Source organism: Micrasema longulum, unplaced genomic scaffold (genome assembly GCF_059751315.1).
Source record: "Micrasema longulum isolate JH-2025_06_02 unplaced genomic scaffold, ASM5975131v1 h1tg000212l, whole genome shotgun sequence".
In the NCBI taxonomy this organism is placed as follows: domain Eukaryota; kingdom Metazoa; phylum Arthropoda; class Insecta; order Trichoptera; family Brachycentridae; genus Micrasema; species Micrasema longulum.
Genome location: NW_028277417.1, coordinates 87143 through 102918, shown reverse-complemented (window position 1 = coordinate 102918; position 15776 = coordinate 87143). Strand labels below are relative to the sequence as shown.

At 31.9% G+C, this 15776-nt stretch overlaps 1 protein-coding gene across 6 annotated transcripts in view; it reads right to left on the bottom strand.

The window, feature by feature from the left end:
- Positions 1-15099, bottom strand: part of Appl (amyloid-beta-like protein) — a 148208-nt gene extending 133109 nt beyond the window's left edge. For all 6 annotated transcript variants that reach the window (XM_088243460.1, XM_088243462.1, XM_088243457.1 and 3 more), the window contains exon 1: positions 14906-15099. In XM_088243460.1, coding sequence (XP_088099586.1) covers positions 14906-15007 — 102 coding nt within the window. In that variant the 5' untranslated portion in view covers positions 15008-15099. The remainder of the gene's footprint in view (positions 1-14905) is intronic.
- Positions 15100-15776: the final 677 nt, after the last annotated feature.

The window sequence follows — 15776 nt, the reverse complement described above, 5'->3', positions numbered from 1 at the left end:
AGTTTTTTGTGCTTTGATCAATGGTTCTTTCAATAAATAAAAAAAACTACAGGATTCATATGTGCACGTTTATTATTTTATTTTACATGTAGCTTATTTTAATGCGACTCGGAAATGTTGTGACATTTTATAAATAAACAAGACCATATAATTAAGAATAGTCCAGAAACCGCATACGCACATCAAACAGAAGGCGACTAAACTACCCATAAATGAGTAGGTTTACGTTTTGACCCATTAGTTTTTTTGTAGACGTCGCTCAGTACGCAACTCCTGATTTGAACTCAACTATGTCGTGCTGTGTCCTTTTAAAGTGCAGAAATACTGCTAGGATCTAAAAGAAACAGGATGGAATCACACTTCATGTGTAATTAGCAAATAAATGTGTATGTAGCAAATGCATTACTTAAAAAAGGAATTATTTTTCCATCTGTCAGATTGTCGAAGAAACAAAATGAACATTTCGATAGTGTTGACAGGGTAGTAATTTTTTTACCCTACTCTGCTCATCTAATGAGAGAACTAATGAAAATTGGATCTCGGATTAAACAACTCTGTGGTGGACATTTGACCGACATCATTTTTAAAACATAAAATATTATTTAACATGATATAAAAATATCCGTTTCATGTAAAATAAAATTTGTTTAATATATTCAGTTTTAAATTCATTGATTCAATTACTCTCATTAAATAACCCTTAACTTATCTACTCTGTTGTGTCAATCAATATTTCCGCGTGCACAATATAATTTTAGAGAAATTAACACATTACTTTTTTTTACCTTACATTTGTGTTATAATTATATTTTTTCCCATCGTGCAACATTACGCGGCGAAATCACAAATGCGCGCGGCGAAAGTGGGCCATAGTGGGGAATTATTGGACACAGTCCGATGTATTCAAATATGATTCTATGCTCCTTCTGGACTATTCTTAATTCTATGGTTACGAGTATATTTATTCTATGGGGAAGACATACAAAAGGTATTTAATAAAATTTAAAGAGATATCTTCGAGTTTTAATTCCGAGAACTGAGGAAATCTCTGAACAAAGGATGTTAGTTACACGTCCAAAACACGAAGAAAGGGATTGGTACAAGAGAGACCATGCATTGTGCATTGTACTTATATTGTGTTCGCCCTGTATTTTTGAATACTGAACTCGCGAGTACCGGCAGAGTAATACTCCAGAGGTATTTCCAACCACGAGTCTTTTCTGTGATATGGAAGATGATAGTGATGGGCGCACAAAGCTCAAGGGAGCTTCAAAAAGCTCAATCTAGTACCAACAGACAATGCTAGTTGCACTAGCAGCCCTCGTGTTACAGATATTCCGAGCTTCCAGGTATGTGAAATATTCAAACCGCATACTAGAATATTCTCTCACTCATTTTTACCCGTCTGGTATTAAACATTGTTTTTTTTTCACTTCAAACGCGCAAGATTTAATGAAAAGCTCATTAAAAAATACATTTATAAAAATAAAAGAACATTATGCAGGCATTAAGGAAGCTGTTTCAGTTTTGTGCTAAAGAGAAATACGTTAATATTGAGATATTTTATTTACAAAGGGGATATTTATAATTTACACCCGATCCGAACATTTAGCTAATACAGTAAATTTTAAATGACTCAAGTATAATATCTTGTTTTCAGAATGAAAAAATGATCATTATTGTTGAAAAAATAGGAAAATTGCATTTATTTTTAGTATCTGATTATATATTTTTAAACGCTAACTTCACAACAAGTATTCGGCGCTTTACTACGTTTTTTTAAGTATTTGGTGAAACTCTTTTTTAATTAACACTTTAGAGCAGCTTGGCGCGTTATTAATAACAGTTTAATTAATCTTTGTGAAATTGTTCCATCAGTTGTTGGTACTAGATTTTTTTTTTCCACGCTGCGATAAACTGTTATTAAGAAACAGTTTCTCAAAACAGTAGCTGTTACTGCTACTTCTTTTAAGGTAATTTATAACAAATACAATTTCTTATATTTTTGTATATCTTTAGCTTTTTTATTTTTATATTCTATTGAATATGTTTTACAACTTGAATTATAAAAATAAAACTTTTGTTTTATTGGTTGGTTGGAAGAAATTATGTATGTTTTGGAAGTAATAATGTGATAACTGAATAAAAAAACAATGTAAGAATAAGTAAATAAAAGTAGGATTTTATAATAAAAATTGCAAGTATGCAAATTTTCAAAAGCAAGCAAGTAAGAATTCTTTTACGCTCATTTAGAATAATCAAATGTAAAACTACTTTCTGAATATAGGAGCAGTGTATCTCGTTGGAAAATTATCTTCCTGCAGAGCGGTACGGGGATGATGCGGAGGGTAGCTCCGTATAACAGTGCGCGGCAATATTGAATTTAGTTGATATAAAATGCAAAGTGCATACCCGGCATCCCAGTGCACGTGCCGCCATTGCGCATTGTGTTCCTATAGGGCAATATTGTCAAAACATGTGATTCCCGGAGCGGAATTTGTAGCGAAATCCCATTTTGATACACGTCCGTCCGTATTGAAATGTGAAGCTTCTTGAAAGACATTACCCGACGAAATTTCCAACAGGAATTTTGATTGAAATACCTTACATCATTCAAGATAGGCGCCTTAGTCCTAAAATTTAATACGAACATTTCTAATTTCAAGGACGTTTAATTACGTAAATATTCGTCTGGTACCCTCTCTCACATAGTTCATTTGATTTACTAAATTTTAAAGCATATTAATTTACCAAATTAAATAAATGTATTTCGTCAAGGAACATGTAAAGTGAATGTATATAGTTCTGATGTTTTATTTAGTGAATTTTACTATGTATATTGGGAGGACATGTTACGGAAAATGGCAGCTTCCAAAAAGAACTGGGAGTGCGGCTAGGAATAGCAGGCGCCACATTTAATTGTCTAAAGGCTATCTGGAGATCGGATATTTACTCGGTGAAAACCAAATGCTGCCTATATAACGCCTGCATAACTAACACCTGTTCTCCTCTATGGATGCAAATTGTGGCTCCTCTCTAGGGCCCAAAACAGCAAAATTCTGAGTTTTGAGATTAGGTGTCTCAATCTGTAGCCCTAACTATGCACAACACTCTTTCCTATATCGTTCTTGCTCTAACTATAATATTTTTCTTTCATCTATTGATATATTTAACACGCTCCTTAATTTATTTAAAAATAGATGAAAACTCATTCTTTCTGTCTGCGATACAATCCCACTTGCTATTTAATGATGCGCACATTTACACACATCTGAACACTTAATCCCACACAAATACACATAAACACAACTTTACTCTCATACAAATACACATAAACACACCGTTTTGTTGTACCACAATTTAATATGTATACTTTTTTTAGAAACTTCGCTGGTCTGTCTTTAAACCGTATCTTTTTTATGTTATTATATCATTGTCGACTGTTTGTTTCTGTAAAATAAATAAAAAATAATATTGAAATGAAGTAATAAGAGAACGGACGCAGCAAACTCCGGTAACAACTGTCATCAAGCGGAGGCGATACGGTTGGCTTGGCCAAGTGCTGCGGATGCCACCTGAGAGCCGTAACCACGCTTGCCTACTTTACAAGGCATCAGGTTCTCGACGTCCTGGACGTCCACTGCTGACTGTTCGTCGGCAGTTCATGTCAGAACTACGGGACGCGAACCTTACTTGGGAGGATGCACAGGAGCTGGCATCCGACAGAGATGCTTGGAGGATCTTTGTGGACACCATATGCTCCAACTAGGGAGCGACATGGAATAATAATATTTTTCAATTTTAATAAACTGTTCTTTGCCAAACACGTTAAATGTATAATGTACGAGTATGTATGTTTATTTTTACAGAATTTCGAAATAATTTTGAAAAAAAACACGTAGTTACAAGTGTACATGTATTAGATAAGTAATTTATTTTATTGTAATAAATTTTATAGAATCATTTTGAGTTGAACAATTTCGATAAAAAGCTTAACCTGTAATAACAGAAACCCATTGAAAACACGAGAGAAATACGTTTATGTGTAATTCAGCATTGAACGGGAAAAAAATTGCAGCGTCACAAATTGGTTGAAATCGATCATATTACGTCTGAGATAATATAATGAATACGCGTATTGACATGCCGATAGGTCAAAATTCAACATACCGAGGAAGGTACAAATGGTAGACAAAGTTAAATATACCGTCTCGGTACGTCCCGATGAAAATAGCGGTTGTAATTGCGGCCCAGAAAGCTATGTAAATGTTAGTGCTTCGCTGGAAGAAGTGCATACGAGTCTAGAAGGACTGCGTGAAAAATTAAGACCCAATTTTTTTTTGCTATCCACTTCGAAATTAAATAGGTTAAGGGTGGAGCACATCTATTTACTTAACTTTTATTTTGTTTGTTTTAATAAAAATACATTTATAGTTTTATTCCACTTTAATTTATAATTTTTTACCAGTGACCGGGTTTCGTCGTGACCAACATCGTCAGACTGGTAGGCGACTAAACAAATTTCTATGTTGTATATAAGTGCAAGCAGGGGTTGTAAATCATGATTTAATATAATTATGGAAGTAAAAGAGTTTAAATTAAAATAATTTAATTATAAGGTTATAACAATAGTATAAATTTAAGTTTTGTTTGAATGTATATAATAAAAACGGGTGTAAATCACATAATTGAATTATTTGAATTATACGTACGCTGGTTGGTAGTTCCATCGACAGCTATGTCCCCGGGCCCGCAGTAATTAAGTGATTTTGACAGTTAGACAATGTCGGTCACGACAAAACCCGGTCACTGGTAAAAAAATATAAATAAAAGTGGAATAAAACAATATACGTATTTATTATTATAATTAAAATGCCGTTCCGCCATGAAATGTCAGTAGAAAAGCTCAATTTATTTTATTTTGTTGTTATATTTAAGATTTTTAAAATTATTTTTATTTATACATTACATTGGGTTACTAAAATATTTAAAGAGAGAAATCCCTTCAAAAAACTGTTTTTGCAGTTTGGCGGGAATTGAACGAATGTTCAAAAAAATGATTACCTTCGTTAAAAAAAATAATAAAAAGAATTCAACTTCTGAAAATTGATATGTGTAAATCACGAACGATAAATGGCAGAATGATAAATGGTAGACGGTAATTTTTTTTTTTTCAACCAACCTATGACAGTTAATAGGCTTTGTTAATGCCTAGATTTAACAATTTTTTGATAATTCGTTCATCTCGGTTAAGATATCAGCCAAAGTTATTTCCTTCATCAAAGTTGAAATTCGGATTATGTCGTTTCTTAGGTTTTATGTTTTACAGTTGTTGTGGGACGACGTTATAGAAAACGCCATAATTAAATTCTCGACAGTCGGATCGGGACGCAAATTCTTCACTAAAACTAAAACGAGAATTTCTTTAAATATTTCAACGCCACTCAGTCAGGGAGAGGCTTTTAACTACACCCGATGGACTTGTTACACTGTTATTACCCGTCTGATCCTCTCCTATTGCGAAATGGCTGTGACTGTGTCATATATTAATTTGTATGTGAGCTTAACCGCTAACCGGCAGTAAAACAAAGAAGAACGTATCGCCATAATTATCCGCCGAATTTAATCAAGCACGCTCTAGGGGTATTTAAAAAATGCTTAAAGTGGTGAGTTTTGGGGATCGCTTTTCGTAGTACAGCAAGTTTTAGAATTCCCAGTGACGCTGGAGGGTGAACGCGCGGAAAATCGTATTTTTTTTTGTTGTTTTGTCCTCGAAATTTGCCATAATAAATCTAGGAGAATATCGATCATTTTTATAATATTAATAAAAAAATTAAAAATTAATCGAACTCTTCTCTACTTGTTTTTCTTTTTCGTAATTTTTATTTGAGTGAGTGTTAAATATAATGAAGAAGCGAAATATTATACATTTTAAACATAAGGGAACTATTCAGTACTATTATTTGATAAAGAAGAATGGGTAGATTGGTCCCCCCGACCCCCACAGTATTTAATACACAGTATATTTTATACAATTTGAAATACATGAGGAGAATATTTATTATTAACTCTTAAAAGGCTGTGCTACAGAATTCCTTTACACGCGGTGATGTTGCATCGTTTTATCACAAGCAAAAGACTGGATATTCTGAAGTTCAGGCATTAAAAAAAAAACATTTCTTAAAAAATATTTTTTTAAATAAAAAATCATTTTTAACCACAAAATTATAGCATTGTCCAGATTACAAACAAGCAAAAGTCACTTAACCGAGTTTTGGCCACCTTTCTGCCCTATTAAAAACCTTCCAGATATTTTTTAATGTATTACAAGGAAAAAGTTACCATTGGAATTAATGAAAAATACATAAATGAAATATGTTGTTTTAATAAAATCTCAAAAACACAAAAATCTGATGTTTCCTTCGTCTTCAAACTTTTCTCTAAATGATGTTTTAGAATTAGTGACTTTTGTTAGAACGGCACGGCGCGGGGAGTCGATACCATCCAGCACAAAAACATGGTCAAAAGATCTCAAAATTAACGCATTTTACTTCGCCATTTTTTTTTCCCTATATTTATTTATTATTTTTTATTTTATTTATTTAGCTACATAATATTACAAACAAATAAATAACGCATCCCTAACTCTATGAGACCAAGAGCACTGCGTTGAGTTGGGATACAACATAATAGAATGTGGAAGCATGCATATTATTATATGATAGCAAAAAAAACCTTAAAAATTGTTACGTAAACATACAATTTAATAAACATCAAGACAACACGTTTAATAGTACTAATAAATATATGCCATGACTTGCAGCAGTCTCCTATAATAGTCCCTTCCCTTAGACAAAATCCAAACTTGTACACTTCTCCTGAAAATGGCTATCGTTTTGGAGAACTTAATACGTTCATTCAGGACATTGAAAACTCTTGGGGCCACAGAAGAAAAATTTCTCAGCGCGAAAGTCGTACGTGTTTTTGGTATTAAATAATTCAAATTACAGGAAAACCCCGTACGAGCATTATGCTGGGATCTCCTCTTGTAACCGTATGACCAGAGATGAGTCAATTTTTTTTATGTCTAATATCCAGTACCTTCATAAATTGAAACGTCTCAGGTTCAGAGTTTGAGGACATCAAAGCATCATATGTGCCCAGGATTTTACACGACGGGTACAAAATAATTACAATTCAAGCGTTTCATTACAAAAGTTAATATCCAGGTTTAATAAATAGTTATTTATTTTAAAGAATGGAATTACATTATTTTTTTTTTAATTTTCTTTATTTTTTAAAATTTATTTTCTTTTTATTTAGGAAACATACAGTACAGTTACATAGTTTTATATTTTACACAGTTAGACTTAACTCTAATGGACCAGTGAAGTTTCCATATTATAAAGTAATTATATGTAAGGTTGTTAATTAAAGTACAAAAAAGTGAAGAAAAATAGCCATATATATAAGTTGTTTAAAAATTTTAATTAAAGTAAAAACATAAAGAAAATTTGGAAAAGTAATTAAAAGTTAAGAATTAAAATAAAGAATGAAAAACATGCTTAGATGTAAAAATAAAGTGAAATAACATAACATTTTTTTTAAAAAGGAAAAACATAAATTTACATATTTTAAGGGATTCATGTTTAATATGTAGATATGCAGAAAAAAATATTAGATTTCTACATAATAGTAGCTAGGTACATAATTACATTTTTGCCGTGTGCTCATGATATATCCCACGTGAAAGTTGAAATTAAAAAAAAAGAGCTCGTCTGTGTCGACGTAAAAATCGTTTGGTAAAAAATTGAATTAAGATAGGGGGACCCGGATGCTGAATAATAAATTGTATCATTCTTATTAAATAGATGATTACAGCGATAACATTGCAAAAATGGACGAATGTGGGGGAGCGTAAACAATTATAAACGCCATAATCCAGCTGTCCAAGTAATCCGGGCCCATTAAACAAAATGGCGGGCAGACCATAAAGCCTAAAAAGTAATTACTCGGGAATGCGGAAGTCGGGGGAGCTTCTAGAGGGCCTTTTTTAATAAATTAACATTTCCAGTGAAAAATACATCTGCGGCCTTCGGTAGAAAGATGTGGGTAAGACGAGAGGAAAATTCCTCGATGACGACTGTCGGCGTTTTATAAATTATTGTGGAATTCTGGAGATGTCAAAAGACGGATTATTAAATTAATCCAGTGTCAGATGCTTCATTATCTCCTCACTCAAATGTGGAAGCTTACTAATTAAAAGTGCAAATTGTTAAAAATGTTTTTTGTATCTAGATCGACGGTCCCTAAGTATTTTTTAATTTTTTTAAATTTTATTTATTATGATTTTTACCATTCTTGGTCTTATAAGCCAGAAACATACAATATTTACAACTGTTAAATGGGAGCAAAACAATATTACAGAAAGCAATTCAGAAACCTTGAACAACTTTAAAATATATACGAGTAGAACATTATAGATCTTAAAATTAAAATAAAAAATTAAAATAAAACAAAAATCACAGTAATAATACGCAGTATTGAGAAATACATACAAAACCTTGATAATACATATTTTACAATAAAAATATGGAAATGGAAACTTATTTGACATAAGTTTACTATTCTAGAAATAAGGATAATTTATTAAAACTTATTTATATTTACATATTAAGAGCTTGAAATATTCAGAAACAAAAAATATTATTTGATGAATCATATTTTTAAATTAATTAATTAATTATCAAAAATGATTAAGGCCTATGTATATATTGTGTTATAAGATAAATATAAACATATTGCAGAAATTATACTCCAGTTTCTTATACATGAAAGTAACATTTGGATGTTAATTGGTAAAGTGATAAAGTAAATAAGGATTTCCTTAATCAATTCGTCTCTGTTTTCTATTAGAGGACAATTTAATGGTCCCTAGGTATATGCACTATCGAATCTGTATTTTGCCAAGTATACAGGAGAGCGAAAACAGAGCGTGATAGTTTTTTTAAGAAGCTATCAGATACTGCAAAATCCTCAAACATGTGTCTATTGTAATGCAATAAACTTTAATGGACTTCTTCCTAGTTGGTCCCTCATGACGGAGGATCGTGACCACCATATCGTACTTTTGAAACTGCAATCCTCCAGTAGTCCAGGCGCCCCGCATTTCTGAGAGCTGTCACAAACGAAGAGCCTGTTGCAGTTTTCATCTGGTCAGACCAGCGCACGAGAGACCTCCCTCGTCCTCTTTTTCCATTTACGATACTAAACGCAACAAGCTGCCCTAGACTATCTTTTTCTCTCTTTGCGAGGTGACCAAAATATCGGAGCACTGTTCTGAAGCATATGGTAGAGAGTCTGTCAGTCAGCTTCAGTTTCTGAAGAATGCAGGCGTTGGCGCGTCTGTCTGTCCAGGGTATTATTAAAATACGCCTCCAGCACGACATCTCAAAGGCATATATTATAGTACATTATTTTGCCCTTTAAATCATGTTCAATTAACTATACATAAATGACATACTTTTTAACTAATTAATACTTCGTAAAGAAATTTTAAAATCTGTTGAAAGTTCGTCGCTTTACAAGCGGTGCGGTGTTAGGATTCGTATTATCAATTTCAGTGTACTAAATATTTCATTAAAATTAACTTAGATCATAAGTTAATCAAAAGCTACATTTAATACAATTATTAAAACAGCCAAAACAATGAAGATTAACTTAAAGTACCTTTGAAACTAAATAAACATGGATTTTAAAAAAGAACATACTCGTACATATTTTTGTGAAAAGTGTTATTTATTTATTTTTATTTGGGACAAAAAACAACAGTTTTTACATTTACTGTATACAGAAAATAAGAATATTTAAGTACATTTCAGTACATATATTAAGTACATTATCGTATCAAAATAAATAAAAAAAATACAATTAAGACATGTTAGGCACTTAGAAGTTACAAATAAAATACATATATTTATATAAAATAATAAAAATAAAGTAAATAGAAACAATATAAATTTAAATATAAAGAATAAGAAAAAAAAAAAAAAAACAAAAAAAAAACAAAAAAACAAATAACTAAATAATGTGTTAATAAGGGATAATATTTTGATGGTATGTCGATGAGAAACGAACTTCAGCGGAATCAGACTAAAATGCTTAAAATACGAATTAAATTTACTTAACGAGATGCATGTATATCCAAGAAAGGGGGTCTTGAACTGTTTTAGAAAACCTGGAAAGGTTTAATGACACTCTAAACAAAGGGAAATGCTTTCTAGCGAATGAGAAATGGGTTCTTGGGGTGAGATATGTATATTTTTCATATACATATGTATAGTATCTTTACCCGAGTATATTAAAATACAGATATATGGGAAGAATGCTAAAGAAATTTATTTTTTCTACCATGGGAAATGTTTTGACACTATTCTAGTGGGTTGTGTTTAGTATAGAAGGAATACATAATGTAAGTAATATATTATACGAACTGAACCCAGTAATGCTTAGCTATTTCGAGACTTGATTATACACTTGTATATAGAATTAACACAATAAAATGTTTGATATCAGTTATTGTATTTAGTTCCAATTAGATATGTACTTTACATTATTATTTTTGTTTCGGATTACACAAATTGTGAGGATATGCGGTGACAGCGAATTTCGATAAAAACGTATTTAAAGAATGTTGTTGTCTTGGAGATGCCTCCCCGTCACTGTCTTGCAGATGCCTCCCCGATGCTGTGTGAAAAAGAAACTGTATTGTATACAAAGTACTGCATGTCGGACCTTTTATGCCTAACTAAAATGATCAAAAATCGACGTTTCGCTGTCCCGTTCTCCGCACCTCAAAACTGGACTGATTTTGTTCGTTTTTTAGTCAGAGCATCAAAATAAAATTTTCTGTATTGGTTTATTTTACGTTTTTCAACAATAGTTATCATATTTGTATACCAAGCGCTCGAAGACATCAGATAAAACTGTTCTAGTTCCCACAATAAACCATTTATCAAAAAAACAAACCGGTTTACTGCGAAAAAAAATAACTGCTCTATTGCAATAATCCAGATAGAAAATAGGGGAATACGTTTGTATGAAGAAATGTCAGACAGCGTTTCCTCCTTAGATTAAACATTACTTAGTGTTATCACAAAACTTTACTTCATAATGCTTTTACGAAACCACAGAAACAGGTCCGGTGTTGTTAAATAAAACTATCAACCAATTAATACACATATACGCACCCATAAAATTATTACATATTTTAAATTAATATTTCATGTCAACCATGTCACGAATCGAACCCGAGACCTCTTGAATGGTAGGCAAACGCGTTGACCATTACACCACTAAAATTCAGTTCAGTTTCACTTTACATAAAGTAAATACTACTAAGAAAAAGTGATAGGTTTTTCAGTATTTTTTTTATAATGTATTTGTGGTAAAGTAAATAATGTATCAGAATTAAATAAAAGAGTAATTACTTTTCATTAAAGGAAGAATATTAAATAATATATAAATAAAAAAATAAATATAGAAAAGTGAAGTAATTGGTATAACTTTTCAGGTATTTGTGATATAATTTCGACCGTTTTAGTCAAATATGCAGAACTAAACTCGCGTTTTCACTGTGCCCATAACTCAAAATCAATTTTTTTTTTAGTTACAACAGTCTTGTACTCAGTGTGCGATGTCGGGAATCGAACCCGAGACCTCATGCTCACTAGGCCAACTATACTATGTACGAAAGCAAAACTACTAAAGCGTATCTAGTTATTTGTTTTATCTCCCAATGAAGATAACATACATATTTATGTGTTTACTTTAATTATTGAGAATGTTTCAATTATCAAAACGACGTGATTACTCTATTAATTATATCCGGAGTGTTGATACACCGCTATCAATATACACAATAACCACAATACAATATAATCGCTCAATTAATGGCAAATCCAATCAGAGCGATCACCCATAGTGAAGACGCGAAATATTATACATTTTAAACATACGGGAACTAATGACTGTTATTTAATAAAGGAGAATGGGCAGATCATTCTCGTTCCGCACCTAATTACACCCATTACACATCTAGTACCATTGAGGTGACTAGTGGAGTCCCGCGAGGATCTCATTTGGGCCCTATACTCTTTAACATATTTATCAATGATATTGCTGACATATTTAATAGTGTCGAAGTTTTGTTGTTTGCTGATGACATAAACATTTTCAGAGTTATTCATACTGTTGATGATTGTATTACTATCCAACATAACTTAAATAAACTATTTTTGTGGTGCTTAACAAATAAACTTCAAGTCAACGTAAAAAAATGCCAAATCATGAGATTTACAGAACTCAGTGTCCAATAATGTTTAATTACTCTATTGGCGATTCTGAACTTGTCTCCGTTACCAAAATACGTGATTTAGGTTTCAGTCATATTAATAGCATTAGTAATAGATCACTGAAAATGTTAGGCTTCATAATCAGAACCACAAAAGATTTCAAAGATATTGGTGTGCTTAGAATAATGTATACTTCACTTGTTAGAAGCATTTTAGAGTACAACTCTACAATCTGGACTCCTCACTATTCTAGGCTCCGATATTGTAATAAATTGGTCCAAAATAAGTTTTTACGATTTATTAATTTTAAATTAGGTGTTGGTATTGAATTTTTGAAAATTATAATTTGTTATTGTATATTTTAAACTTATTAAGATTAAGCGATAGAAGAATTATAACTGACTTACTTAATTTATATAAAACAATTCATTCTGTTTGATACCCCTGCAATTTTATCACTTATTAATTTCAATGTACCTAAAAGAGCAACTCGGCAAACCTACCAATACTGTGGCAACAATACTTCGACTCCATATGGTAAAAATGCAGTCATCAATAGACTTCACGCTCTAGGCAATAAGTACCAAGACGTTGGTGACTCATTGCATGTTAAGTTTAGTTTATATAGGATGGCCCTTCACCTGTATTTCATGGGTAGGAGAAGCTAGTACCTAATAGTTCTAGAAAGTTATTTTTTTTTTATCATTTAGTATTTTTCAAAATTGTTTAAATTTCTTTGTTAATGTTTTTTTTTCTATTCTTTTCTTAATTTCATTTAAAAGTACAAAATATTTATCTTTATATTTTTTTTTATCAGTATGTATTTACATGTATATTTATATTAGTTACCTAAGTAGGAATTTTAAATAATTATACATTTATATATTTTTTTAAATATCATTTAGTATTTTTCAAAATTGTTTTAATTTTTTTATTAATATGTGTTGCTTACTTAGGTTTTTTTTTTTTTTCAGGTTCAAAATATTTCTATGACCTTATTTTATTTTTTAAGTATTTTTATAACTGGAAATGTAATTTTTAAACTGTGCATCTTTTTTTTGACTCCTTAATTTATAAATAACTGTTTAGTAATAATTTGTTTTAAATACTATATTTTACTTTTAATTGCACTTACATGTATGTATTTTTTTGTATATACAACTAATATGTAAAAGGCACTTACTGCCGTTTATGTCAATAAAATAAAATAATAATGCAAAGGGCACCGCATTGGAACACCAATCGCAGCGCATCTTGATCATTTTTGTTGTATGAAGATAAGATGATAGTCTAACGCTTCAGGAACCAGTCAAGGGAAATATTCTAGTGTTAAAAAACCCTTTTAAATCAATATTTTATATCAATCATGGCAGGAATCGAACCTGAAACCTCATGGTAGGCAAACGCGCTGACCATTACACCATGAGACCGACAAATCTAGCATATTTATACAAATTTTACTTTACAAATCCGATGCGAAAATGTCCATTTGAAGATTAAAAAAACATCCAACTTCTTAAATTGATAAATTAGAGAGATATATCAAGTCTTGTATCCTATGTAGATTCGTGTTACATCATAGACATACAAGAGTTAAGACGACTCATCTCAATTAGCTGTTTGTTGACAAGTCATGGCGACGCCCATGCGCGAAGTTAGACAACATTTAAGATGCTATTTTTCTGTCAATTGAAATAACTTCACCACAAATTTTTCTCAGGCTTCTTCAGTATGAAATAAAATTCACTAACGGAAAGCCTAACGTTAAATTTCATCAATTTTCCACTTTTTGGGGAGGAAATTGTATAGGAAAATCAAAATGAAAATAAAAACATTTTAACGTTTATGAGCTACTACGCGCTCATTTATCAATGTATAATTTACAAGTGAATACAATCCTATTGGATTACATTAACCGTATCTACGTAAATATAATATCCGAAGGAATACATCCCTTGTTCAGTATTTATGTCAATTGTTATTTTGTATTTGTATGGAAGATATGTTTTTTTTGACGAACGATAATTGAGATTGTAACGATCTCAGACAAATCCGAGCAAAACGTATAGTTTTTTTTCAATTTTATGAACGAAAATGTACATATCAGCAAAATAAATATCTTTGATGGTTACCTGTAATTGAACATGTTAAAAAACACAAGAACTGGATGAAAATACCTTACGCGTTATCCACCCCAGTAACAACCGAACAGACTAAATTATTTTATAAGAAATTCTTATAGCGTAGCCAAGATACTACAATAAATCAGAAGATGTTTATGTTGAGTGACGTTAGTAAGCGTTATTCAGAGGCAGTTTTGTGGCGCTACGAAATTGAATGAAATATCGAGCGCTCAAGTGATTCAGAAATATCCTGAATGGGTGATATATTTCCGAGTGATACCAAAGTATCGCAAATGGATAACAAAAAAAGACTCCCTATGTGAACATGGTTAAAAGATCCAAAGGACAGAACAAACAAAAAATGTACGAGTTCCGCTCGGAAGTAACATGCAAATTCTCCGTAAGGGTATGAAGTGTACTGCACGTTACCTTCTTGCAGTAGTCCAGGATGTCCATTTTGTCCTTCATGCACGAAGACCCGGCCGTGGGCTTGGTGGCGAGGTCCGTCACCCAGCGGCCCTGGTCGTCCATGTACTGCGGGTGGTAGGCGGCGCCCGGGTCGCACAGGGCGGCCACCTGCGGCTCGAAGTGGGCGGCCGGGCTGCCCGCGGAGCCGGACGAAGCGGCCTAAAACAAAAAAAACAAACATGACATTGATTTATTTATTTACGGACTGATTGCAATTTTAATACAAGTTTATTTATTTACATTTTTTTTACATTTTTAACTTTTTTTTTTTGCACCACAACAGGCCAGGAGGCCTAATTACAGTGGTGAAATTTAAACACCTTATATGCATATACTATATATATATTGCTGTAAGGCAATTTCTCCCTACCTACTCAAACCGTTCAATTTGAGAAAATCAGTGGTGTATGAACATATTTGGTTTATTGATAATTTCTTTACAAAACAATATTGATAAAAATATATATTTTTCAAGAAGTAAAAATAGACTCAAAATTGTCGGCCTCGTGGTGTAATAGTCAACACGTTTGCCTATCATTTAAGAGGTCTCGGGTTCGATTCCTGACATGGTTGATATGAAATATTTATTTAGAGTAGTGTTTTCACACTGGAATATTTCATAATCCCTGTACTGGTACCTGAAGCGTGAGACTGATCATCTTACCTTCATGCAACAAAAATGATCAAGATACGCTTCAATTGGGGTACTAATGCAGTGCCCTAGCAGCATTAGGTGCGGAAAGGGAATGGTGATGACGAGTTTTTTAAAAAAAAAATATATTTTTACATTTGTATATTGTTTATAACCTCTGTATATGTAAAAGCCTTTCAG